The following is a 27,615-nucleotide window of genomic DNA, read 5'->3' as shown; positions in this document are numbered from 1 at the left end:
GTAAACACCAGCAGCAGGAAGAACCAGGTGGTCTCAAAGACCAGGAACATCGGAAGGTTCTCAGCTGCATCTCATCACTCCTGGAGGCAGGAATACACTTATCTCCCCTTCCACCACAGACATGCCAGCATGTGCCACACTACTGAATACAAAGAGAAACAGAAATTTTGATTTTCCTGGTGGTCCTTCCTTCCGGTAGGACTTCCTGAGAGGTTGAGAAGGGAGGAGAACCTCTTATGGGCCCTACACTACAGAGTAGTGTAGGATTAAGAAGTAACATTATCCAAACAATCAAGCAGGGAGTCTATTAGGATGCTGTTGCTAGACAGACAGACAGACAGATACATAGACACACAGATTGATACATAGAGATAGATAGATATAGTAGATATTGTTAGGAATATTTCCTGACACGAGCTCCCTGCCAACGCAAAAATTCCCAATCGAGCCAAATCAAAACAAGCCGAATTAAGAAATATCCAGGTTTAATGGGAGTTCTGCACTCTCGGGTGGCCCCGAGGGGGAACCGGAAAGCTGGGGAAATGTGACCCTGGGGAAGAAGAAAGGGAGACCTTGTGTTCCTCTTTTGGGAGATCACTTAAATACCCTGGGGAGTGGTCCTGACCCCATCCCTAGGGAGGGGTCAGGACCTGGCCTGCTGGGATTTGGAGTCCAGACCAGGCCTGGGGGCTGGGATAGATGCGAGGGGGTGGGGCCTATGCTCCCAACTTGACATATATATTATGGTTTGAACCATTAATTATTGGATTCAACATATATTCTGAAGTTAAGGTTAAAGAGATAGGGAACACTGAAGGATGTATGTTTGGTGAAGAATAAATCAAAAGTTCTAATGAACTTAACGGTAAGGAAGGCGCCCATTCGAAGTCTAAACAGAGAACAACATTTAGTCATTCTATTAGATGGGAAGGACAACCCTAAATGGCCACCACTGCTGTGCAGCTCCAGACGGGTCCGGATGTCCACCATTACTAATCAGTCCGGAGAGGAAATTTGGGGAAACCTGGGTGTGGGTTCCCTTTCTGGAGCAGTTCTGCCAGACAGGGGAACAGAAACACTGGAGAATTAAAAACCAGCGATGACAAAGCTGGCGTGTGTACACTGGATCCATCTCCGCTGCGTCGCGTCACCCGGGCCAGCCGCCTGGCTTGCTCCACCTTCGCATCCGGCCCGAGACTTTGCCTTTGAGTCTGAGACGCTGGGGGCGGGTGGGGGCGAAAGGAGTCCGCTACCGGCCTGGCGAGCACGCCCCCGGGGCCTCAGTTCCTCCTCCGAGAGGTCGTTCCGCCCTTTTCTGAAGCCAGAGCCCTCCTTCCGCGCGTCGGCCGGTCACAAGACGCACGCCCTCTCCGGGCGCCCGCGGACAGGGTCCAGCGGCTCTGATAGTGGTCGGGGGCGGGGCCTCGCAGTCACGTGCGGCGGCCCGGCCAATGAGCGCGCATCGCGTCGTTAGCGGCGGAACTGTGGGGCTGGCTTACCTGGAGGCCTGGTCTGGGCAGGTAGGTGGGTGGCCAGGGTGAGCCCGGGTGCAGTCCGCGCGTCGCCGGGACTGTGCGGCCACACCTACCCCGCTCCGCGTTCTCAGCAGCCCGGCCATGGAGCGTCAGGTCCAGCGGCTTCGTCAGGCGTTCAGGTCCGGCCGATCGCGGCCGCTACGCTTCCGACAGCAGCAACTCGAGGCCCTGCGGAGGATGGTGCAGGAGCGCGAGGAGGACATCTTGGCAGCCATCGCGGCGGACCTGAGCAAGGTGAGCGTCCGCGGGGTGGGAGGGACCGGGCACGAGCCCTTATTCCCCGTGCTGTAGCAGGTTGTTTTGTTTATCCAGCAGTGAAGAGGGAGCAGAGTTACTCCGGACTCCAACCCTGCTTAGAGCCCTGAACGTTGTGTTTGCACACGTTGAAGTGTTTGCTTTACCTGGTGCTTGCAGTTTCTCTACTGCGAATGCTCTTTATAAGCTTGCCCGTTTCTACTGCATTTATAGGCTCTTTCCTTACAATGTGCTCTTAACTCTCTGGGTATTCTGAGTGTCAGTAGTTTGTTCGCTTGGTAAAGTTCAGATATTTCACTCGCTGTCTTATTTCTTAACTTTTTCTTTAATAGGTTCTTCTTGTAGACAATATTGTTTTTTAAGTAATCTTCAACACTCATATTTTCCTTAATAACTTTGTGTATCATTAGATATATGTTGCTTAAACGCTAGTACACTGACAATCACTCCGGGGACTTTTAAAATACAAATCTTGATTCAGTCCGTCTGAGACAGTGTCTGAGATTTCTAATGAGGTCCCAGGCGATATCACATGGCCTCTTTAGAAGCAAGCTTTGGATACCGAGGTTTTAAGTAGTGTTGGAGGCATAACTATATTCTCCTGTACTCTCTAGTAATATTTTTTTCTTTTTACTTTCTGTATTCCAGGCCTAGTATGACCTTTATTTTTAGATTTATAATCCACCGTTCCCCAAAGACCATTGCAAAAAGTGGTGACTGCTGTAGTAGCTATGAGAGTAGCAGGCACAAGCCCTCCTTCAGAGTACTTTGGTAAAGAGGGGCTGTGGTGGTAAACAAAGATAAGATAATGAACATTAAAGCCCGTGAGTCAGCCCTTCTTCAAGCGTCAGCTATTTTGTGTGTGTTTGTACATACATAGATAGGGCTACTGAAGAAATACAGTAAGTCCAGAATTTTAAACCAGGCTGTGAAGTAGAACATATATAGATAGAGTGGGAACATGGTTACAAACCAGTGTGCTAAGGATGAAGTATTAAGATACAGCTCAAAAGCAGACTTGCCATGGTACTGAAATCGTGACTGAGGAAGCCTGCTATCAATCAGGGAGGCGTTGCTGAAAGAGATCATTTTTTTTTTCCCAGAGGCATTGGCTATCTTAGAGAGGAAGAGCCAGGAAGAGTATCCAGGGTGTGTCTTATTGAGAACTTGGAGGGCTAGAAAAAAATCTGATAGCAAACTGGGGAGGGGGTGTCTAGTAACACAGGTTGTCACTGCAGATACACTGGGTCTGAGCCATGGGACACCCTAAGCCAGTGGTTCTCCACCCTCCTCATGCTGCGACCTTTCAGTACAGTTCCTCATGTTGTGGTGACCCAACCATAAAATTGTTTTCACTGTTACTTCATAAAAGGAATTTTGCTACTGTTACAAATCATAATGTAAATATCTGATATGCAGGTTAGCTGATGTGTGGCACCTGTGTGGGTTGTGACCACAGGTCGAGGACCCTTGTCCTTGGCCAACTATACTGTACTCTTTGTGTAAGAGTGACTGGTTTTCTTTTCCAGAGCAAACTCAATGCCTACAGTCATGAAGTCATTACCATCCTTGGGGAAATTGATTTTATGCTCGCAAATCTTCCTGAATTGGCTTCTGCTAAACCAGCTAAGAAGAATCTGCTTACCATGTTGGATGAGGCCTATGTTCAGCCAGAGCCTCTGGGAGTCGTATTGATTATCGGAGCTTGGAACTACCCTTTTGTTCTTATCATGCAGCCTCTGGTGGGAGCCATCGCTGCAGGTCTGGTGCCCGCTGATGGCTTTATTCCTCTCTTGAGGGTCTAACTGTGTCATGTTGGTTTTAAGTTAAGGATGGTGTCTAGTTAAATACATTTGCTTTAGTGGTTTGCCTTGGCTGACACCAGCAACTTACTAAGCATTCATATGTATCTTGTACTTACGAATGCTGAAGTACCTAGGGGGTGAATCTAAGAGTCAAAGATATTTGAGTTAGTAGTCCCAAGATCTCAGAGTCAGGCGTCCATATTCTAATGTGATTCTTGTTGATGGCTTTGCCTTTAGGGAAAAAAAGCATTTAGTTTCATTTGGCCAGTTTCTTTATTCAAATAATGGTGTAATGTTAGCTCACATGTACAGCAAATCTCAGCAGATTGATTTCTTACTTTGAAAGCTCTGGTTGATATAACCTGTTTGCTCAGTGATTCTAGGGCAGAGAGAGAACCATAGTAGAAGTGCAGAGAAAGAGATAGAAATCTGGGGAGTGTGGGAAGCTAGAGAGCCTGTTGTCAGTGGCCTGGGGATGTGAGAGTCAATGGGTTAGCACTTGGGAAGGAAGACACGAAAGAAAGAGGACACGCGATGTGAGGCAGGACAGACGTAAGCGCTGCAGAAATACATGAACCAGCCTGTGCTCTGTATGAGTGTTGCTTTGGTAGCCGTTAAAGTTACCCTAATATTGGATGATGATGTTTTGCTCTCCACTTTATTCAGGAAATGCTGCGATTGTTAAGCCTTCAGAACTAAGTGAAAACATGGCTAAACTCTTGGCTAAACTCCTCCCTCAGTATTTAGACCAGGTAAGAATATCTTGGTCCATCTTCAACCCATCTGTTTATGGTGGAAAACACAGATTTGACTCTTCTGCCAGTGATGTCATTGCTGGCTGCAGATCAGTGGGGCTTCCTTAAGTCTCCAACAGTTGGTTTAATAAAGGAAGCCAGGTTGCAAAATTCACTGTAGAATGGCCCAGCAACTATGATTGCACAAAGTATTGAGGCCGTGCCTTCATACGTGTTTCTTTTCTACCATCTGGCACTTCCGAGGATACAATTTTAGATATCACTCATGCAGTGAACTTGTTGATGAGAGGCTAGCATGTTTCTGTCACTGTCCATTTTCCTAACAGAACATCATGTGTGCTATTACATGAGTACTCTTGCTTTTTAAAAGCATGCTTGCGGCTGGAAGAAAGTGCCTTCCCGAACCAGCACTCTGAGTTAACTAGTGTGTAGGCCCTGAAGAGCGTCGAAGGCTGACTAGGGAGCGTGAGACCCCAGCTTTTCAGTAGGGGATCAGATCCAGAAGTTCCCGTGACCTCTAGAGAGGAAGTTGATTGCTTTGTGGCTGCTGGGTTCCACATGGAGTTTTGCAGGGGAGATTATTCATTTAACTTTCATTAAAAGGCAGCTTTAAAGCACCCGATTTGTATTGTTTCTTGATTTGCGGTGTCCCCGTGACCAGCTCTAGCTCTTGGAGTAATTTTGTTCTTTATTGTCTTACCACTGTCGTCGTAGCTCTCAGAACAATTGGTTCTGATAGCTTGGTTGTCCAGTCTAAACGGAAGAGAGTGAGTGTCATGGATTCAGTAGGACTTGGAACCAGAAGGTAGAGGATTAAGGTCTCGATTTGTCCCTCCCAGGTGTAAATTCCTTAATAGTTGATGGTCCAAATGGGGAGGATGATAATGTACCCGCTTCAGTTGTCTGGTGGATTAATTTACCTGTGGATTAAAGCACAGAAAAATTAAAATTTAAAGTATGTGAGTCAGTTGAGCTGTAAAGTGACCAGGAACTAATTAGCCTTCTAAGGAGCAAGAGATCAAATGCTGGCCAGAGGTTAACACGCCCGCTTATCCATGGTACAGGTTAGCCGCTCGCACGCCCCTCACGGTTTCCTTGCCAGTTCACGGAGACACTACAAATAATCTCCCCTGTAAAACTGCATGTGGAACCCAGTTCTTGCCAGTTCTTCTCGGCCACTACTTTCTGCCCTTGCTGTTATTATTAAAAGTATTTTCTAAGTAGCTACCTAAAGGCAGCACAGCACCTATGATGGGTGTTGTACAGATGTTATGAGACTTTTCCCGGTAACAAGTTCAGAGATTGCCTAAGGTTTGGCAGCTTGCCTAAAGTCACAGATGATAGCGAGTGGAGAGCCTCGATTCAGTCCAGATCTACTTCAAAAGCAAGTGCCCTCAGCAGTGATGCTCTGGGTCCTGTTCATTGGGCAGATATGGACTTAGGTACCTTGGGCTTAACCCTGCTGTACTTTGTACTGGGCAGAGAGAGAACATTGGGATTCAGACATGAACTGCAGGGCTGGAGATGCAGCTCAGGAGGCAGAGTGGGGGCCTAATATGTACAAGGCTCTGGGCTGGATCCCCAGCTCTGTGCAAAACACAACGGAACAGCAGCAAAAGAACCTCACCATCCCCTCCCCACATCTTGCACATTTCCCCGTGGAATCCAACTGTTTGCTCTCCTTTGTGCTCTCGTTGCCAAGCTCATGGAGGAAATATTGGACTCTGAGGCTTATGTAGGTTGATGGTTCCTGATCACCAGCAGATCCATCATCCTCCCTCTGTCTTGGGCCACCTCCTGATCTGTCCCTCACAGGAGATGATCTTGATCTTTTGGTTTTCCTGACTGCACCTTATCAGTGTTGAAGAATTGCTGACATGAGGCCTTAAGATTAACTCGACAGTGCAAGAATCTGTTTCTCTTTCTTTGAGGACCTGTATGCGGTTGTTAATGGTGGTGTTGCGGAGACCACAGAGCTCCTGAAGCAGCGGTTCGATCACATTCTCTACACAGGCAACACCGCGGTGGGAAAGATTGTCATGGAAGCTGCTGCCAAGCATCTGACCCCTGTGACCCTGGAACTCGGGGGGAAAAGCCCATGCTACATTGACAGAGACTGTGATCTGGATGTCGCTTGCAGGTGAGGCTGGCCTTGCTTTCCTGAGGTTTCCTCCAGCAGATGGAAGTTTTTTCTAATGGCTGTTTTTCTTTACACGTGAACCTCATGACTTACGGCTTCAAGGTTTGTCAACTTTAGTGGCTGGTGTGCCCAAGAGTAGCCAGAGCTTCTCAATTGTCTTCTGATGTCACTGCTGGAATAAGGAGCCACACATAGGTCCTGCCAGCATGTAGTCTTCCTCGGAAGTGTGGAAATATTCTTATGGATAAACCTGGAGAGAAATTTTCCCAGGGTTGCTCTTTTTTCTTTTGCAGTGTTGGGATCAAATTATGGTAAGCCTGTGATCCACATTAAGCTATGCCCTGAGCCTGTGGCAAGAAATTTTAATCTCTTGCCAGTTGAAGAATGATAATCCAAAGGGTTGTGCGTATGAATAAAAATGCTCATTTGAAAGGGTGTCGTGTTCACTTCGTAGCTGAGATCCTTTGTTCACAAGACAGTATGAGAGATATTTTAATAGCATTTTGCAGCTGGGAAACAGAAAATAAGAGTTTTTCTCTATACTAAGATAGGTTTGATGACTAGGAAACAAGTGTGCTCCGGGTAACGTGGTTTCAGAGCTGTGGTACTGGGGAGGTGGGTCAGCCTTGCTGCTTGGCCTCTTTAAATAGAGCGTGACTTCCAGAAAAAGAGACCAGCAGTGAACGCTGAGGTTGTGAGCTTTGTCTGTATGTAGGAAGGGGAAGGGTCCACACAGAGGAGCATGGTAGAGGATGTTGGTTGTGCCCTCTTTATACCCGCACGGCCTGTCAACAGAACTACAGCCTGGGAGAGCCGGAGTCTGAATTGTATGCTCGGCATCGAGTGACCTTTGGCTGGCTCAGATAGGAAGGAATGTTGGGAGGCTGTGCCCATTCTCTGCAGGCTGTGTCTTCATAGCTTGTACTGTTTACCAGGCCGGCTCTGAGAATTTTCTTGCTATTTAGAATATTTTACCTCGGTTGAAAATGTGTGCTAAAGGCTGGTGGCATGGTTCAGTGGTAAAAGTACTCGATGCACAAATCTGGCAGTCTGAGTTTGATGCTTGGAACCTGTGTTTTTAAAAAGTCAGATTCTAGCTGGGAGGTGGTGGCACACGCCTTTAATCCTAGCACTTGGGAGATAGAGGCAGGCGGATCTCTGTGAGTTTCCTGGGCTACATAGTGAGTTCTAGGAAAGCCAAGGTTACATAGTGAAACCCTGTTTTGAAAAACCAAAACCAAAAAAAAAAAAAAAAAACAAAACAAAACAGCCAGAGTTTGAGTAGATGAGATGGAGGGCTTGAGTATGCAGCGAGCACACAGAAGAGAGGCCCCACCTGAGCAAGGCAGAAAGGACCAGCTCCCCAAATCCCCAGATGTGGTCTTCTGCCTCCCCCTACACACACTGTGGCATGCATGCTTATATGTGCACACTCACACACCCCAAATCAAAAAGAAATCTGGAAATGCATTCTAAGTTGATGATCTACAACTAACTAGTTCTAACTAGATGATCTACAGTTCAGAGTTTTCATTTCTTTTGTTTTTGACAATTACTAACTAAATATACAAAACCATATGTTTAGCATGATAGTTAATCTTTGTCACCAGCTTGATGGCGTTTAGAAGCACTATGAAAACAACTCTGTAGACTTGTCTGTGAGGGATTTGTCTAGATTAGGTTAAGTGAGGTGGGAAGACCCAACCTAAACCTGAGTTCTGGGTGGAAAAAAAAGGTGAACTGAGCATAAGTATCGGTTGCTCTCTCCTCCCTGGCTGTGGTGCCATGTGACCGCAGTGCCGTGGTCCTGCTGCCATGACCTCCTTCCTCCGCGATGTAGCATCCTTCAACTGTGAGCCAAAATCACCTCTTCCTTTCTTCAGTTGCTGTTGCCAGATGTTTCATCATAGCAGTATGCACAGTGCCTAATACATTGGGAAGCAAAGTGACAGTGAAAAGATGACTGAATTGCGTAGGTATTCTGGTTTGGGTTTTTTCTCCCCAGACGCATAACCTGGGGAAAGTACATGAACTGTGGTCAAACCTGCATAGCTCCAGACTACGTCCTCTGCGAAGCCTCGCTCCAGGATCAGATCGTACAGAAGATTAAGGAGACGGTGAAGGTCTGTTTTCTGCAGTTCTGGTCCCACTGATGAAAGTCAGAGTGCTTTCAGACAGCATCTCTGTTCACTTTTACCCCCAACCCAGACAATCCCAGAAACATATGTGACTGAACCAACTGGCTAATTAAAACACCGCGCAGCCAGGCAGTGGTGGCACATGCCTTCACACCTTTAATCCCAGCACTCGGGAGGCAGAGGCAGAGGCAGGTGGATCTCTGTGAGTTCAAGACCAGCCTGGTCTACAAGAGCTAGTTCCAGGACAGGCTCCAAAGCTACAGAGAAACCCTGTCTCAAAAAAATAACAAAACAAAAAACCCACACACCCTGCATCTGTGGGAACAAGGCCAAGTTGATGTTAAGTTCACTTAAATGGTGTAGTTGATTTGTTGATTAGTTGAGGCATATACTTAAAAGTCAAAATGTTTTCTGTGGTTTTGAGGGAATATTTCCAAATTACTTGAAGAGAGCCCTTGGCATATTGTGGCACACTGGTTCTCGCTGGAGAAGGTTATCAGTTGTCGTGTGTATAGAGGCCAGATGACCAATAGTTTGAAGGTGTGAAGTAAATACCTACTTAAAGTGCACCCTGTAGAGCAGCGGTCCTCAGCCTTCCTAACGCCGCAACCCTAATACAGTTCCATGGGTTGTGGTAACCGCCAACCATAAAATTATTTTCATTACTACTTCATAACTGTGATTTTGCTACTGCTATGAATCATAATGTAAATCTCTGATATGCAGACCATCTGATATTCGACCCTTGTGAAGGGGTTATGGCCCACAGGTTGAGAATTGTTGCTGGAGCAGGTTCTCCATCATTTAGGGTACATAAAGGAACTAAGGAAGACCGTGTCTGGTAATAAGCTAAGGCTTGAAGAGATGTGGGATTTTCATTGTCAGAGCGTGTTTCACCAGGGGTGCTGAGTTCAGTGGTACGGAGACTAGTAAGCCACCTTGCTGAGATCATTTTCTGTTAATTGAGCACCAGAAAGGAATTGAAGTGTGGGTTTTGTGATATTTAAGTGACTTCCTGTTGCTTTCAATAGGACTTTTATGGGGAAAATATAAAAGAGTCTCCCGATTATGAAAGGATCATCAATCTTCATCACTTTAAGAGGTTGCAAGGTTTGCTTGAAGGACAGAAAATAGCTTTTGGCGGGGAGACTGATGAGGTCACACGCTACATAGGTAAGGAGATTCGCCCTTCCCGTGGGAAGATAGTTCGACATTTTTACTAACATTTACTGATCTTACATAAACTAAATATTGCTTTTCCATGTACTGTTTTTTAGTGTATATACGCACGCACCTTTAATACTTATTCTATTTATTATTGTGTGTGCGTGTGTGTGTGTGTGTGTGTGTGTGTATACACCAAGGTATCTTAATTTCTGTTGCTGTGATAAAGCATGAGCCATCTGTAGTGAGATCTGGCGCCCTCTTCTGGCAGATAGGCAGACATGCAGACAGAACACTACATAATAAATAAATAAATCTTTAAAAAAAAGAAACTGCTCCCAAATTAATTTACTTTTCTTTTTTCATCAGTTGTTTAAAAAAACGTAAAAGAATGAAAATAATTAAGAACTCATAGAAATTCTCCTTGGTTGGATGTTTTAATAATTGTTCAACAAAACAAAACAAAAATCCCAGTTCTTCTGTCTTGCTGCTCTTCCCTTCTCCTAGGTGGGAGCTTGACCCATATCTAGGCCAGTCAAAGACAAAACGAAGGAAGAACTGTCGAGATCAGCTTGGTTTAGGTAGAACTTCTCCCTGAGTTTGACAGTGGATTTGGAAGCATATTTTGTGGGGAGGAAAGGTTGCCGTGAACCAAAGCTAAGTCTGGTGCACTGAGAGAGGACTGACTAGTAGGAGTGCCTCGTGGCGGGCTGTCCCAGGAAATGAAGAGAAGATGAGACTGTTGCTTTTTTTTCTGTCTTCAACTTGACCATTCATGTTATTTTATTTAATTTTATTTTTTAGCCCCAACCATACTTACTGATGTTGATCCTAATTCCAAGGTGATGCAGGAAGAAATTTTTGGGCCAATTCTCCCAATAGTGTCTGTGAAAAATGTAGATGAAGCCATTAGTTTCATAAATGATCGTGAAAAACCCCTGGCGCTCTACGTGTTTTCTCATAACAACAAGGTAAGCTTTGTAGAGAAGAGTTCATTCTCAGGAGCCAGAAAGCGTAGATGGCTCATTTATGTACCGAAGTTGACCAGCTGCATTCATAGCTTGCTTTCTTGGGTAATGGAGCCTTGGTTATCACTGTACCCCTTCCCTTCCTCCCTGGAGTTAGAGCTGAGTTCACAGGGACGAATGTCACAGGCTTTTGAATAACAAACACCTCCTGATTAATGAGAACTCTTCCATGTACTAGCATGTAGTGCTTTTTGTGGCATGAATCCATAGAGCCTGCCCCTGTGATTCAGGTGGCCGTCATAGCCACTCAGGTGGGGCTGGGGAAGTCAGAGACCTCTGGCACATCGTAAAGATGGTCGTGAGAACTTGGACTTCAGGCTCCCAGAGGGAGCAGCTCTGCAGCCTCTTCCTGTGTGCCTGTCCTTTTGTCCTTTGTGTCGCTGGGTGACTTGCAGCTCTTAGCAGATGATGGCTCCACGTGGACAAATAGGTTAAGGGTCCATCTGGAAAGATGAAAATGAGAAAGAGGAAGAAGGGACCGGTTGGCGTGCGGAGGTCATTGGCCCAGTGCCATGTGCAGTTCCTGATGGTGAGGTGCTGTAGTCACGTGGTGGCTTCAGGAGCTGGCAGCACCGTGGAGTTGACATAGCTCCAGGCACTCAAATGAGAGGAGCATGCATGGTTCAGTAAGGCCCACTAGCTGCGTGCAACTGGGTGGGCAGCTCTTTCCCTGTGGTCACTGCAGGCCCATTCGACATCCACCCTGAGTTACCAAGGCTTCTTAGTACCTAAGTGAAATGATGTTTATTGGCTCAGTGTCATTGAGGCTTTTCTAATCTAAGTGAAGTGATGTTTATTAGCTCAGAGTGTCATTGAGGCTTTTCTAATCTTAGGTCAACTAGCTATTTATTTCCTCAGAAAATAGGATCATTCTAACATCTTTATTGTTTTGCATTTCATACCTATTAATCATATGTTATAATTTAGATCAGGGATTGAGAAGTAACTTTTTTGTTGTTTTGTTTTTTAAGACAGGGTTTCTCTGTATAGCCCTGGCTATTCTAGAACTCTGTAGACCAGGCTGGCCTTAAACTCGGAGATCTTCCTGCCTCTGCCTCCCAAGTGCTGGCATTAGAGGCATGCACCATCACCACCCAGCTGAGAAATAATAATTTTAATGTACTATTTTTATTTACCGCAAGACTTTGATGTATGTGTACAATGTATTTTGATCATGGTCATTCCCCAGTCTTGCCCTAATTCTAATTTCCTGCTTATTCAAGGGTGTGGGGTCATCCGCTAGAGCATGGTTGAGATATGAGGGGCATGCCTGTAAGGAAACTGATTCCCTCTCCCAGGAGCTGTCAAACTGCCAGTGTTTCTTCATCGGTGTAGGGCTCAGGAGTCCCTCTCCTGTCCAGGCCGGAGTAGTGACTGGTTTGCCATCTGTGGTCGCCCATAGCTGGCTCGAGTCCAGGAGCATGGCACCTTGAGAGAAGTAGTAATTTCTAAACTGTCTCTGTTGGTACTGCTTTGGAGTATAGATCTTGGAAACAGACCCAAAGGTTCGGGGCCACCCCTCTTGATCTACACACTGATACATTGGGGACCAAAAGTGTTTAATATTTCAGATTTTTTAAAGGCAATATCACTGTGTATCCCAGGCCGACCTTAAACTCGTACTCTGCCTGCTCCAGTTTCTCAAATGCAGAGATTTGAGTATGTGCTATCTTCCACCCAGCTTGACTGCAGATAGTTTTTAGATTTTAGAATATTTGCCTGTAAATGAGCTGCCTTGGAGTTGGGACCCAAGTTTAAGCATTTTCTGTGTTTCACGAGGCAATATACACAAAGTCTGAAGGTAATTTTATACAATATTTTTAGTAATTTTTGGCATGAATTTTATGTCTCTACAAACTTAAATACTTGCACCAGCACACAAAGCCAGGATACATGTCCTTAGAGCCCACAGGGAGTACAGTCAAGGACACGGGGGTGACAGGACATTAGCTCTGACCTGGGTGCCTTTGGTCTGTTCCTCAGCTCATCAAACGGGTGATCGAGGAAACCTCCAGCGGTGGGGTCACAGGCAATGATGTCATCATGCACTTCACTGTCAATTCTTTGCCCTTTGGAGGTGTGGGTAAGTACGACCGTCCAGTGGCTAGTCTATTGCTGTGACCTCTGCAGTCAGGCTGGGTCCCCTGTTCTCCAGAGGTTGGGGCAAAGGCATTTTGTTCTTGGGGAAGCATTGTGGACACGATCTGCCCCTTTCTGCTGGGTCCTTCCTACCATGGTTGTGGCTACAGCTGGCCCTCTTCTCTCCTCCCTCACTGTCCTGGTGTTTTCTCTCTGCTTCATTGTCTTCCCAATGAATCAGTCTTGCCTTCTGAAGTGACCCCGTCCATCAAAACCGTTAAGTCAGCTGTGGCCTGACCTCCTCCAGCTGTCCCCTGGCTTCCAGTCATTCTGCCTTCTGTCATTGCATTGTGCATGTCGTTGCCACTCACAGGACATTTCGCCAGTCTGTTGTACGCATTGTGAATTACGCAGGTGTGACTTCCAGGAAGGCAGGGTTTTACTTGCTATTCTTACCTGTCTGTGCAGCCCTGTTACCCTGTTCTTGGTTTACCTGCTATTCTTACCTGTCTGTGCAGCCCTGTTACCCTGTTCTTGGTTTACTTGCTATTCTTACCTGTCTGTGCAGCCCTGTTACCCTGTTCTTGGTTTACTTGCTATTCTTACCTGTCTGTGCAGCCCTGTTACCCTGTTCTTGGTTTACTTGCTATTCTTACCTGTCTGTGCAGCCCTGTTACCCTGTTCTTGGTTTACTTGCTATTCTTATCTGTCTGTGCAGCCTTGTTACCCTGTTCTTGGTTGCTCTTCAAGGACTTAGAGGAAGCAAGTGAGAGAAGCCATGGATAAATAAGGCCATGTGGACTGATAGAAAAAGCATACACATAGCGTTTAGCATCATGCTAATCTGGGTTCATATTTTAGTTTCCTCCTTTAACAGACATGTGACTTCAGGCAGATCAGCTAGTTCCGTAAACACTTTTTTCCCGTCTGAAAACTGGGTTGGAGGTACAGACCACTGCAGGGCTGGGGTGGGTGTCCCCCACAGAGCTCACCGAAACATCTTAGCACATTTCTGACATAAAGGACAGCACAACCCTAGAAGGCTGCAGATCCTGTCCCTGCTCATGGGAAGCATCCAGGCTGAGAGGGCGGATGACTGTGCTAGGGGACCAAGTTGGGAAGAGATTTTTGAGGAAAAAAAAAAAAAAAACAAACAAATATGTTGGGTTTCTACACCTCAAGCAGCACGCTCAGGCTTTCTCCGTCAGTGTGGAAATGGGAAGCAGCTACACTGAAATTGTTTCATCTGTTCCATTTGTTTCAGGTGCCAGTGGAATGGGGGCTTATCATGGGAAATATAGTTTTGACACCTTTTCTCATCAGCGCCCCTGCTTATTAAAAGGATTAAAGGGAGAGAGTGCCAATAAGCTCAGGTACCCTCCCAACAGCCAGTCCAAGCTCGGCTGGGCCAAGTTCTTGCTGCTGAAAAAGTTCAACAGAGCAGGGCTGCTGATGCTGCTGGTCGCGTGCTTGGCTGTGGTTGCAGCCGTGTTCATCAAGGTGAGTCCCTGTCCCTCCTTCCTGTCCCTTCTTCCTGTCTGTGGGCTGCTTGTAGCTATGTGAATCTATCTGTTGAGACACTCCATCAGCTTCTAAAGTTCCTGCCTGCTGGCTAGCTACTTGTTTTTGTAAACACAGTTATTTACTTCCTGTCTTAGCTGTTTTTTTGCTGCTGAGTCAAAGTTCAATAGTTCTGACCAAGTCTGAATGGACTGCAAAGTCAAAATTATTGTAGGAGTTTACTGAAATTATTGTAGGAGTTTACCGAGATTATTGTAGGAGTTTACTGACGTTTTTAAGAATCTAAACTACCAAAGAGCTTGCTAGAAGGCTCCAGAGCTGCTCAGCCCTCTGCTCCCTTGGATATTGGTCCTCACTATCTGCTTCAGTTCGTTCTTGAATATGCATGAAGTCTTCCTGGCATTAAAAATGACAATAGTGGAAGGAAATAGACAAGGGGCATCATTTTTATTAGGCGTATTTTTCCTCCAAAGTGAATTGCCAGAGAAAGTTTGTCTTGGGCCACAGGTCATCATAGAGGTAGGATTGCAAAAAGGCGCTTGAGATAGCCTCCTCTGGGTGGCGTGCGCATATCTGGTATGGAGGAGGGAATCATCCTTCATGGGATGAGTGTCAAGATGGGATGGGGAAGGGTTTCCTCAGACAGCTGACCAAGAAGTGTGACAATGTCTATGAAGAATGGATGTGGATGAGAGACAGGAAGCATCTAGTGAAAATGCCATGTTTATCTATCGTGTATCTTGGTTAAATGTGAAAAGTCGTTCATCTCACTAGCACCGCACTGGTGGACTGATGATAACAGCTGCATTTGAAATCATTTGGGTTTTCTCAGAAATACCAAGCTCTGTCGAGGGGGAATGCCCTGTTGGCTTCTCTGGCAGTTCACAGACTGTGCTGGCCCAGTAAACACTCATGATCAGATCTCAGCTGTCTGTTGAGAGTGAGGTAGGAGCTTCCTGTTTTCTTTCTCTGTGTGAGGTGGGCCAGGTTGGGTTCTGTTTGGATTTAGTTGTTTCTACAGCTGAAGGTTTAATTTAGACTTACTGACAAAGGATGTTTTACTTAAATTCAATTTAGGAATCATTTTAAAGGGATGGGGAGGGGTACTGGCAGAGGAGCAGATCTCTGGGCTGGGCCTGGTGAAATCTGTGGCCTTTCTAAAAGTGAGTAGCCGCATGTTAAGCTACGCTGTTCCTCTGTCGGTTCAGGAGGGCATGGCAGCAATTCCAGTCCAAGTCACCATTTAGACAGTTAACTTTTTATTTCATAATTTGAGAATATTTTTTAAAAGTCTCAGAATTGTTTCATTTTAATTAAAAATAAAACTCTACAGTTCAGGAATTTACAGTGGCAATTCAGGGTTTTTTCCTCTTCTACATCTTTCCGAGACTGAAGATTTGGTTGGAAGTAGGCTTGGGTCTCTGGTCAATAGTGTTTTTCATTTGACATTGGTCCCTTAGCCTAGTGTGCATATTTTTGGTTGGGGTAGACTTTCTCAACCTCTGGGTGACATGAGGACCGGGCTTGCCTTGTCCCCAAGAAGGCGCACCTACGGCACCACACTCACCACACAAGGATTTGGCAGAGAGGTCTTCCTTAGCCAGGTCTTTGGTGGGAACGAGAGCACGTGGGCTTGATCCTCGACTTGGTTATTGACTTGAGATTTTGGCAAAGCCACTCCTTGAGCTTTTACTTGAATCTCCTCTGCAGAGTGCAAGGAGTTGGCGATTTCCCAGGCCGTTTTCAACTTCTCCCGTCTCATTGCTATTGGCAGTACGTTCATGGCTTCTTTAGCCAGTATAGGCTCAGGCAAAGATCTGGCTTTGGCTCCTTGCTGCCTCCTTGTGCTCTTCCCTGACCTTTTGTCCTCTTTGTATCAAATCTCATTTTAATTCAAACAGTGATTCAGAATGTAGATTGTGTTGCTCATTTGAGTCTCTGAAAACATTTTTGAAGGCTGTTTTCTTTTAAGGACATTTTTGTACATGCTCAGTAAGTGCGACACCTGAACTGTACCACCAAGCAAAATGAGCTTCTTTTGAAAGACACGTAGTGATTGTGCCATGCCACGTGATGGGCAGGCTGGGGTCAATGGCGCATGTCCCATGCTTTCTCAGTACTTATGTGTCCGGTCTTTAGAGACAGACCGTTGCTTGTCTCCACCTGTACATCGAGGAGTCTGTTATAACTACAGACCTTTGTCCTCCTGAACACTTGAGGAGTCTGCTATAACTACAGACCTTTGTCCTCCTGAACACTTGAGGAGTCTGTTATAACTACAGACCTTTGTCCTCCTGAACACTTGAGGAGTCTGCTATAACTACAGACCTTTGCATTAAGTGGCGTTTTTTGCACTTCGTGGTTTACTTACATTGTCAGATGTTTTCATGTTGTTTTGCTAATTTATTGGAGTTAGAGTGAATTTAGAATAAAGTCCACAAAGCAAAGTTCCGTCTAAACCTGTAGGCTACAGGAAGTGTTAGTCTGGCCTGGGTCTTTTAGATTTCTGTATTTTTGTTGTATATGTATGAGTGCTTTCCTGCATGTGTTCCTGGTACCCACAGAGACCAAAAGAGGGTGTCAGATCCCCTGGAACTGGAGTTAAATGTCATTGTGGGTGCTGGGAACTGAACCCTAGTCTTTAGTAAGAGCAGCCAGTGCTCTTAACCATCTCTGTCCCCTGGTCAGAGTTTTAGAAGGTGGAGAAATATCAAGTCCGTTAAAATCAAAGGTCAATGTGCTGTCTTCTGGAGGTTGCTGCGGCTCTCCTCAGCTTAGGCTGGATCAGCTGGATCACTGCTCTTGGACTTTAGGAATAAGCTCGCAGTCTCTAGATTTCATGCCAACCCTTGGGTCTCCTGGTACATGGCTTTGGGTACGTGGCTCGGCTTTTAGCTCTTGGTTTTGGACAGTATACAGTCTGCTCCCTCGCCTTATTGTTATTAATGAGGAAAGGCATGATCCTGTATTTTCAGTTGAAACCGCACTGTGGCTTCTTAGGGACACGTAGCTTTCTTTTCTATTTTGAATTTGGAGTCTCTTAAGAAAGAAAGTGTTTGTGAGAGTCTCAGTCCCCCCAAACTTATGTTCTAAGGCTTTTCTCATAGCAGAATAATATGAACCCCTTTCTCCTCTCTCCAGGAATATCTGTAATGACTTCCTCGTAACCACTACTGAATCGCTCCTCTACTAAATGCTTGACAAACCGATACCTTTAAAATTGTGCCCAAACCAGGAAATTACAGATGTACTGCAATCAAACCTAAGCCGTTGCCACTTACTGCTAACGAAACTCACTGTTTGAGCCAAATTCCAGCATTTGTCAGCAGTGAAGGTACCGGGAGGACATAGACTGTGCCTGGGCAAGAACGTGCCACGTGAAGTCCCAGCTCCGTGGGCGGTGTCAGGGAGAATGGTAGCTGTCCCGTCACTTCTTTGCTCCAGTTCATAGCACTTCCCACTCCTGTGTCTTCTGCTCTCAGGCGTCAGCAAAGCTCTCCAGGTCACCTCAGCCCAGGCTTGCCAGCTGTCTGGAGAGGCGAGGTTAGGTCTTCCCAGCTCATGTTAGGGGTGGAGATCCTAAACTGAGGAAGTGGGTATGTCCACCTCATCCACTGTGCCAAGACTCTGACCTTCAGGAACTGGCTCTCCATTTAAACGTCCTTTCTTGTTCGTTGCACATCACCTGAAGTGTGTGTGTTTGTGACAGTCTGTCGTGACTGTCCACAGTGCCTTTATGATGACATCAGCTACACCGAGCCTCTTGTCAGGAAGCAGTGCTTTCTTTGTGAATGCCAGTGAGAACATCTTGTAGTCACAGCTGTTCCAGAGGCCAAGGTTAGAAGATCCCTGAGCCCAGAAGTTTGGGACCAGCCTAGGCTACATAGTGAGGACCTCCCCACCCCATTCTCCATAAAGACCCTTCGAGATCCTAAAGTTGAATGTCACATAGATCTTCAAGGATAAATCTTTTCTTGTTTTCATAGCACAATGAAGGAAACTTCACTTTTTAAATTTTAGAGGGATCCCTTTCTGAATAAATTTAGCCTACGGATCTTAAAGTATGGTCCAGCTCCTGTCCTGAAAAGGGGATGTTAGGATCTGAGGCTTCAGAAGGCGCGGGACAGACTGTTGGAGAATGCCGTGAGCTGGTGGGACACACTGAAGGGGTGGGGCAATAGGAAGAGCTCCCGGGCACGTGGGGCGTTGTTCTCATTCAGATCCCGATGTGGCCAAGCAGGGAAGTGGCAAGAGAGATCAGTGTGGAGCTCAGCTCTCTGCTGCCAGGGCCTGGCTGCGCCCCAACCCCAAGCTGCAGGGCTCCCGCTGCCTTCCTGGGATCCAGATTAAGACTTGATCCCACTCGATGAGAATGTAGCTTGCTTTACTGACTGTACAGCCATCTTTGCTGAAATACCTGTTCCATCACTGAAGCTGTCTGAAGGGTGTTGTCTCTACAAAAGTATGAGGCATCAAAACAAAAACAAACCATTGTCCTATTTAGCAAGTAGTTACTTATGTGGCAATTGTCATAAACTAATCAGAAAATATTTTGCACAAAATTCCAATGTAGAATTTGCTCTTACTATTATGTTAAATTATAAATCATAACTTCTAGTTAGACTAGAATACTTACATACTATACTAATCTTCAAAATAAATGTTTTTCATAAATTATTGTGAGTGTTATTTTCAACCTCAGCTATGGAGATAAAATTCCTTGGTTACAAAGTTTCCCTATCAATCCATTTTTCACTGTAGCCCCCACAGATGGTAGTGCTAACTCTGGGCATCATGCTTCTCAGACTCCGCAATCTGTTCTCTGAGTGCGGATGAAGGCCGCCGTGCCATGTCTCACCATTGCGCCTGGAGCTGCTCACCAATCACAGGCCCACAGCAACCAAGTGCCATCCGTGGCGGTGTGTGTGACCGGACAAGCTGGGCTTTGCCACTCTGGTGCACACCATTTCACTGCTGAAAGGCAGAGCAAATCTTCTCAGTCTGAGCCCAGTGAGATGAGGGGGGAAGAAGGGCCTGTGGCTACCAGGGTCCCCAGTGCCACCTAGCTAGGGCTTGCTGGCCCTTCTCACAGCTCCACGAAGACTGTCACGGTGTGCCCAGAAAAACACGAATGTTACCAGTGCTTTTGAAATTCTATTTTACTTAACATCTTTTCTACTCTTGAGGAAGACTAGCCATTCCTGGATTCTCACTCTTCTGATAGGCTAATGTTCCAAAGCGCAGTCTGAGTCAGAGAAGGAAAAGCCAGTTTGACCACAGTGTAATTGTCACTCTATGCAGTTGAGATCTCTGAAAGCGTCACTAGCAGATGCCACATAAAGTATCCAGGGTCCACCTGCGCTTTAGCTCATGTGAGTGGAACGCAGGTGTCTGTTGGGGATGGACGGCTGCTTGCTTTGTTTCCCAGCTCCTGTAGTGTCTAGAGGACTCTGTTGACAGTCACTCACCCTGTGGGCTGATGCTACCCCTAAGGCACCCCAATTAAATGTTTTCCTTTTAAGAGTTGCCATGGTCATGGTGTCTCTTCACAGCGATGGAAACCCTAACTAAGACACTAAGAAAAACCCCATTTGTTCCTCCTGCACATGTCTCTTTGGCTCAAGAGTACAACAAGCTTACTTTAAAACACCAGAAGTGGAGATGACCCAAATGTCCATCAATTCATGAAAGAATAAACAAAGTGTTGCCTCTTCACAATGACAGCTCTGCTCAATCAGCTGCTGATGCCTTCTATAGCATAGAAGAATCTGTAAAACATCCCGCAAAGAAAAGACACAAAAGGTTATATCCCCCATGACCCCACACATAAAAGATATCCAGTCTAGGCAAGGCCCTAGACACAGAAGGATATGAGTGATTCCCGGGGGCTGCAGTGGCAGCTGTGAGGGTGACAGCCAAGGAGCTAGGGTTCCTTTCTGAGTAAAGTTGTTCTCCATGCACTGTGTTGTGTATTTGTCAGGTTCTCTACAGGAACAGAATGGATAATGGATGTGTATTAAAAACAGACTGACTTACACAATACAGTCTGTGTAGTCCAACAGTGGCCATCTTTATAATTGGGAGGCTGAGAATGCAGGAATTGCTGGATTCCAGAGACTGGATGCCTTGACATCTGGTGCAGAAGACCTAGAAGATTGCTAGAAAACCATTGGTCTTTGAGATATTTAGAAGGCGGAAGAAGATGGGTTCTGATGCCCAAGAATGATGGCGGCATCAGGATGGATGCGCTCACCAGCAGGGGTGAAGGCACGTAGACGAAAAAGCTTCCCTCTTGAGCTTCCTTATGTCCAGGGCACCTCTGGAAAGTAAGACCCACATTTAGGGTAGACCCTCCCAATTCAATGAACCTAATCAAGAAAGTCCCTCACAGGCATGACCAGAGGCTAACCTAGGTTGATGATTTCTGAAAGTGTGTGCATAAGCTTGTCTCATAGGTGGCTCTGGCTCCTATCCAATGCCAGTCAGTATTAACCACCATGAATCTATGACTACACTAAAAGCCATTCACTGTATGCCTGGAAAAGGTAATTGCCGTGTATGAATTCTATCCCAATAGTACTCTAAGGAATTGGGGTGGGGCTTACTTCCCAGGTTGTGTGCACAACCACGAAGGACAGTGTTGGGACAATGCCAGGCCCAGCAGGTTCAGTGGGTAAGCTGAGGCAACCTTACTCATTGTGGGGTCAGGACAGTCATCCTTCTGCCCTTGCTGAGTCAGATTCAGAGTCACAGGGACCAGCAAGTCTGTGGGGAAGCCACAGAAGATGGCGAGGAAATACCTCCCAGACCAACCAACCAGGAGGATTCAAGAACCAACCAGCAGGGGGCTTGTGGGTGGCAGGAAGATTTTATTTACTTAGGGGCCACAGGAGGCCCTGTACCTGTAGGGGTCCTAGAGGCCAGACCCAAGCCTTGGAATGTTCTAGGGCCTAGAAGCCCAGAGTGGTCCTCTCAGGCTAATTCTGCAGCATTGGCCTTAGGCCAGTTGCCTTTAGGAGAAAGAGGGGACAGGAAGGAGAGAAATCTCTGTAGAGATTAGGTTAGATGTAATGAAAAATTGGTCTTCTCACAGTTAGGAAAGTTGGGGGTCCTCTGGCTTGTCACACCATGATGGATAGTCAGAGGGGGAGAGGAAGAGAGTGAAAGGGGCGGGGCAAGTTCCCCTTTCCTAAGGAGCCCACTTCTGTGGTAACAAGCCCAGAGCCCTGAAGGTCACACCAGTCCATTCATTAGAAGAGTTCTCACGACCTAATTGCCCTATAAAATCCTCCTCTTTGCACTGCTGACTGCAGTTAAGTTTCCACAGCGCCCTAGCCAGTCAGACGGTAGATGGGGTTTCTCCAGCCCAGCCAGCTCTATCTAGTTGGCCACAGTGGTCGGTGATACAATATAGCCTTACATAGACCTCAGACAACTCAGCAGAAAAGTATATGGAGAGCAACTAGGGATGCCTGCTATGAAAGTGGGGTATGGAGTACGGGGGTGTGTGCTATGTAGGGGATGCTCTACCTGCCTTAGAGAGCTTAGTTAGGAGCAAAAAAGAAAATGTTTGTTCTGCCTTCCTAGAAGCTGTTGGCCTGAAAAAGAACTCAGTGTCAAGACACTATAAGGCCAACTCTTCTGCCGAAACTGCTAGCTGAGGCCAGAACTTCCCTGGTATACACCCTTGGCCTTCCCATGATAGGTGACTGGAATGTCTCCCAGTTTCCAGTCAGTTAAGTCTCCAGCAGGCACATGAGCCTTTGGAAGCAGAGCCGTGTTTCTCAAGCCAAACAGTTACCAGCACCGACATTCACTTCCTAGAAGGTAGCATGAGGACGTGTTAGATCACATCTGGCACCTGCTCCCAGAACAGCACTCTGTGCTGATAGTGACTGGGATGGGACCTGACAACATTCCCAGGACAAGAGCACTGACTCTGGGGAATTTTGATGCTCAATCCAGCCATGTCAATGTGAGGGACAAAGAAGCTGCAAGTGTCCTCCCCCTCCTCCTCCTCCTTCTTCTCCTCCTCTACTTAGAAGCTCAAGTCAGAGTAGAGGCAGCCACCTCCCCGCCCACCCCATCCTCTCTCAGCTCCAGGTGCCTCTACTCTTATTCTTCTAGGAGAACAGAAGTAGCAACCCCACGCCTACAGTGGGTATGCCTGGATGCTGCCCATGCTCTACACAGCTCAGCCACGCCAGAGCATGGGTCTTGGAGAGAAAGTGGCCGAGTGAGAGACTGTCAGAACCATCCATCCTGCCGGCCTGGCTACGGGCCTGGGCAGATGTTTTGCTTGTGGCTGCTTGGCTTGCCCAGACAATACTGCTGCCTTGAGAATTTAAGCAGCTTAGGCCAAGCCCAGTTGATGTTTTCAGAACTTCCCGTAAACAAAGGGGAAGATGCAGCTTATGTAACACTCTTGCTGGATGGCTCCCTTGGCACAGGACAGCAGCCTGTCCAGGTATTGCAAGCAGACATGCTGGGGAGGGGGTGTCTCAAGCTGTCCCCAGCCTGCCACTGAGCTACCCTCTCAGGGCCATTCTTTCTAAGTCTTCTGCAAGCTTTCTACCAACTGAGCGACCTTGGATCCCATTCCAGAACAAGAGAAGCTTCAGGCATATCTAAAGTAATTGCTAACAAATGCCCCTTGCTGAGGCAGGAATCAACAATGAGCTCATCTGATCCACGGGGCAGCACTAGGAGGCAGGCATGAGCACTGTAAGCAGTTGTGGAAGACAGAGTTGAGCAACATTCCCTGCTCCCCCAGTGCTGAACATGGCCCAAACAGCCCCCCACACACACACAGCTGTTCTCACTTCTGCTTATAGCTTTCGCAGCATCATTGGCCAGAAATGCTAACATTCCCCTTCTCCCTTGGAGCCAGTGCTTTATGTAAGGATTAAGGTCTGCTCTTTAGAGTCATGCGAAACCTGGCGACTTTGATTGATAGGGAATGGAGGTGAGCCAGTAAACCTGCCTCCTCTTTGTTAGGAGTCAAAGGCAACTGCTCCAATTCCCCAGACCGTGGTCTGATCCTCTGGATGAGACCAGGGCAGCGAGCTCTTGAGTACCACAGTTCCTGTGATGCCTCCCCAGGACTCCTCCCAGAAGCCTGTGCAAGGGCTTGCCCCACCAGCTGAAAATTCAGATGGGTTTACTTCAGGTGCTGTCCTGGCTGATACAGTTCCAGAACAAACAGTTCTGCCTCCAAACCTTCCCTGCCACCTCTCCGATTAGATCTTCGAAGAGAAGACACACCCAGTCACACCTAGGGAAAGCTAGCTCATCTTCCCTGTCTTATTCGTGAGACAGGGTTTCTAGCCCAGGTTGGCTTTAACTCTCCCTGTGGCTGCGGATGATCCTGAACATCCCATCTTCCTGCCTCCATCTCTCTAGCGCTAGGATTATTGGTGTGCACCATCGTGAGGGTTTTACACGGTGCTGGGGATGGAACTCAGGGTTTCATGCTAAGCAAATGCTCTGCCAATTGAGCTGAGCTCCCCAATCGTTTCTTTTTACACGTCTGTTTTCCCGGATGCTGTGCATTTCATTCTCTTCACAGACCTGCTGTCTTGGGTTTTCTTCCCTGTAATTTGTGCTTGTCCTTCTCTGTCCGTATGGTAGACACCCTTGTTGCTCACCAATAACTGTTGCTTCCCCATGCTTCCAGCATCATGTCCGTTCCAGGAATCCTGGCTCTGGCCGGTTGAGCGTGAGTGAGGCTGGTCTAGGGGCATTTCCCTGCTTCCTCCTCCCTCTGCTGGGGTGAAAGTGGAGCTCCCACTTCCCCACCTCCTCACCCCACCCCTGCCAACTTAACCACCAGGATTTTGGGGTAAGCTTTCTTTGGTAGCAAAAATTAGTCTCTTCAGAACACATACACCGTGACTCCCTTAAAAGCACAGACCAGCTTCTTCCACCATGATCTCTGGCACCTGGGACATTCCACCCAATAAATACGAGTGAGCAAGCAAACAGGGAATGAACTCTTCCTTTCTGTCCTGTAATAAGACAGCAAATGAGACAAAGACAGAAGCTGACACGAGCCAAGCTGTACAGCACAGACAGTAACTTGGGAGTGACCCCCGAGTGTGGGGTCATCACAGCCAGCAGGGAAGTGATCTACATGAGGTTAAAAATGAAACTTGAGTCAGCACAACAGTACCTAGTGCTGGGCCCCAAACTCCTAGAGTCTGACCAAGCAGTTTACTTTCCTTACACATTTAAATACAGTAAAACGTTAGGAAAGCTTCCCATGTGACAATGAGCACAACAAAGCGTTGGGCGTGGCTACGTGGAGACTCCCTCGCAAGCACAGGTCTCTAGAGAAGCACCTGTGTACGTGAATGTGTTCTTATTCACAGAGAGACAGTGTTCAGGGCGAGGACCTAAGGAGGGGGGATTTATAATAAGCATAAGGATAGTTTCTGTTCATCGAGAATGCAAAGCACCTGGAACCTCTTTCATAGGAATGGGTTCTATTCACAGAGACAAAGTCCAGGATTAAGGCCTGAACAATGCTCAGGATTTGGGGGGATCCAGCTGAAGGCTGGCTCTATAGATAGCAAGATCACCAGTCTTAGGCAACATCCACTCCAGCCTTCTGGGTGAATAAGCATCGTTCATTCCCTTCTCTTGAAGGAAAAAAAAGCCTGTGTATTTAACAGTTCTGGGTTTTCTAATACATCTGTGAGCTGTGCCTTCTACACACAATTACAAAGACAAAACAAACTAGAAGAAATGTAATCTGAGTGTCCAGACACCAATGGGCTGAGGGAGATGTGCTAAGACTGTGGCTCCCGGCCAAGGGCTTGCGTGTGTCATGGTGGACCACTTTGGAGAGCCCAGGGATGTAGCTTGTGCTCCCTGGTAACGCATGAGCTTTGGCTGTTAATGTGCTGGATAAGACAATAGTTGGAAACATTGACTCATGATTGTGTAACTGTTTTTAGATTAGTACCTAACCCATGTAATGGAAAAACTAGATTGAATTAAGATGCTGGACCTAGACTGGGGTGTGTGTGTGTTGTGTTCTTCAGTTGGTTTGCATTTAGATATACTCTAAAAATACTTTTACTCAAGACCTGGTCAGCTTTGGGGCTTTATAACAAAACAAATTACATTACAAAATTTCTTAAACTTCTGGGCATGTCACAAAAGAAATCTAGGTCAGCATCTCACAGAGGCGTTAGCAAATATAACATGTCACAGAGATACCAGAATATATAGCATGTCACAGAGACCCAGCATATATAGCATAATAGCCAAGATAAGGAACCAGCCTAGCTGCCCGTCAACACATTAATGGGTTTACATATACACAGTGGAATTCTATTCAACCATGAAGAAGAAAAGAATTTATGCCATTTGCAGGAAAACAGATAAACTGGAGATCACCATGTTGAGAGAAAGAGGGCAGACTCTCATATGCAAAATCTAGATTCATTTTAATTGCCTTAATTGTAGATTTAATGAGACTAGGGTGTACACATGCATGCTTAACTAAGTACACGTGCGTGAGTGCATAAATGCAGGTCAGAGGGCATCTTGCAGAGGTCAGCTTTCTTCTTCCATCACGCGGGATCTGGAGATGGAAATCAGGTCGTTGACTTCTGAGGCATGTGCCTTTACCCGCTGAGTTGAACGTCTCGCTAGCCCAAGAAGCTAGGTTAAATATATATATATATATATATATATATATATATATATATATATATATATATATATAGTGAAAGAGAGCAGGCAGAGACTCTGCATGTGGAGGAACAGGTCTAAAGGAGGGCGAGCAATGGCGGGGGAAGACAAACACAGCAAGTTTTCTCTCCTATGTGGAACCTAGGCTACTATACATCCTGTTTTCTCAAATGAAAGCCCAAGGGAGGAAGGCACCCAGTGAGTGGGAGGGACACAGGAAGAGGGATAGAGATGCATATTAACAAAATGTAAGTATGGAGTTGCCATAGTGAAACATTTTGTATGCTAAACTTTTTTAAATTTTATTAAAATAATAGCCGTAAAATAATAGGAAAAAGAGAAGAGAAGGCAACTATGATCGCCACCTGTTTGCTCTCATGCATCCCTTCAGAATACACGTGTGACGCCTCTGGGGTCCCATACCTCCAGAACACATGGGTGACGCCTCTGGGGTCCCCACACTGCCAGAACACATGGGTGACGCCTCTGGGGTCCCCACACCTCCAGAACACATGGGTGACACCTCTGGGGTCCCCACACCTCCTTTTCTCGGCCATGTGTTTCCACCTCTGTTAATAGCTGGTCATGTACAGGGCTGAGGATCCAACAAGAGGCAGAAGCCCTGTAGCTGACACAGTGACAAGTGACATTTCTTGCCCAGCCTCCCTCTATTTCTTCATGGAGAGATGGCTTCATGCCCATACTGCATATGGCAGAAAGCCATCTGCTGAGAGTGTACAAAGATGACAAGAAATTTCATCTCTTACAGCCACCTGATGTAACCTGACACATTTCCTTATGAAAGCTAACTAGTCCTCAGGGGAGAGGACTCCGAAACATCATCGTCAGAGCTCACTCTGACTGGCATGGAGTGAATGGCCTGTCTGTCCACCAAAAAGTAATGAAGTCTTTAACTGCCAGCAAATCAGAATGTTCCTGGTCTTGGAATCTTCTGAAACTAGTAAGGTAAAATGAGGTCATATGATCCCAGGTGGTGGCGGTGGCACATGCCTTAATCTCAGCACTCAGGAGGCAGAGGCAGGCATATCTCTATGCGTTCAAGGCCAGTTTGGTACATGGAGCAAGTTCCAGAACAGCCAGGGATATAACAGAGAAACTCTCTCAAAAAACAAACAACAGCCATCAAAAAGAGGCCATATGGGTGGCCTTAACCTAGTCTAATGGGTGTCCTTAAAATAGAGGATTTTGCTCTGATGACATCTACGCCGCTATTGCGCCAGTGGGCATGTCTAGCCAGGCTGGTTGTCACTGCAGCTTGCAGAGTGCAGGGCTGGGCAGGACTGACGATCGCTTTTCTCACATAGTGGTTGTCTTGCTTTCCCACACTATGAAAGCTAGCGATAGGCATGAAGCCCCAGGTCAGTACCAGCTCAGTTTCTCCACGTTCTGTGACTCAAGCATGTGGTGTTTTCAACAACAGGCTCTTACCATGAAGTTCTGGAGGGAAACCAACGGCAATGACAATGAATAGCCT

General features: G+C 46.5%; 1 protein-coding gene across 3 annotated transcripts; it reads left to right on the top strand.

Annotated features, from left to right (window-relative positions):
* The first annotated feature begins 1,375 nt into the window (after positions 1 to 1,375).
* Positions 1,376 to 27,615, top strand: Aldh3a2 (aldehyde dehydrogenase 3 family member A2). 3 transcript variants are annotated; one of them, XR_009057395.1, is made up of 11 exons: positions 1,376 to 1,769; positions 3,320 to 3,551; positions 4,262 to 4,347; positions 6,282 to 6,490; positions 8,496 to 8,613; positions 9,660 to 9,801; positions 10,597 to 10,763; positions 12,804 to 12,903; positions 14,164 to 14,399; positions 26,890 to 27,086; positions 27,562 to 27,615. XR_009057395.1 is itself a non-coding variant. In XM_057774371.1 (11 exons), the coding sequence occupies exons 1-10, from the start codon at positions 1,617 to 1,619 to the stop codon at positions 15,334 to 15,336; spliced, it is 1,527 nt and encodes a 508-aa protein (XP_057630354.1). In that variant the 5' UTR covers positions 1,376 to 1,616; the 3' UTR covers positions 15,337 to 15,365; positions 17,562 to 19,097. The 3 variants fall into 3 exon arrangements, 2 of the variants coding, with proteins under 2 accessions (XP_057630354.1, XP_057630355.1); XM_057774371.1 differs by lacking the exons at positions 26,890 to 27,086; positions 27,562 to 27,615 and adding exons at positions 15,253 to 15,365; positions 17,562 to 19,097; XM_057774372.1 differs by lacking the exons at positions 26,890 to 27,086; positions 27,562 to 27,615 and adding an exon at positions 17,562 to 19,097 and having other exon boundaries at positions 1,377 to 1,769.

Source organism: Chionomys nivalis, chromosome 7 (genome assembly GCF_950005125.1).
Source record: "Chionomys nivalis chromosome 7, mChiNiv1.1, whole genome shotgun sequence".
NCBI lineage: Eukaryota > Metazoa > Chordata > Mammalia > Rodentia > Cricetidae > Chionomys > Chionomys nivalis.
This window is presented reverse-complemented; position numbering and strand designations above follow the sequence as displayed.

Coding starts and splice junctions, on each gene's coding strand:
- Aldh3a2 (XM_057774371.1), top strand. CDS start 1,617: ATGGAGCGTCAGGTCCAGCGGCTTCGTCAGGCGTTCAGGTCCGGCCGA. Junction 4,348..6,281: donor TCCCTCAGTATTTAGACCAG/GTAAGAATATCT, acceptor TCTTTCTTTGAG/GACCTGTATGCGGTTGTTAA. Junction 10,764..12,803: donor TGTTTTCTCATAACAACAAG/GTAAGCTTTGTA, acceptor TCTGTTCCTCAG/CTCATCAAACGGGTGATCGA.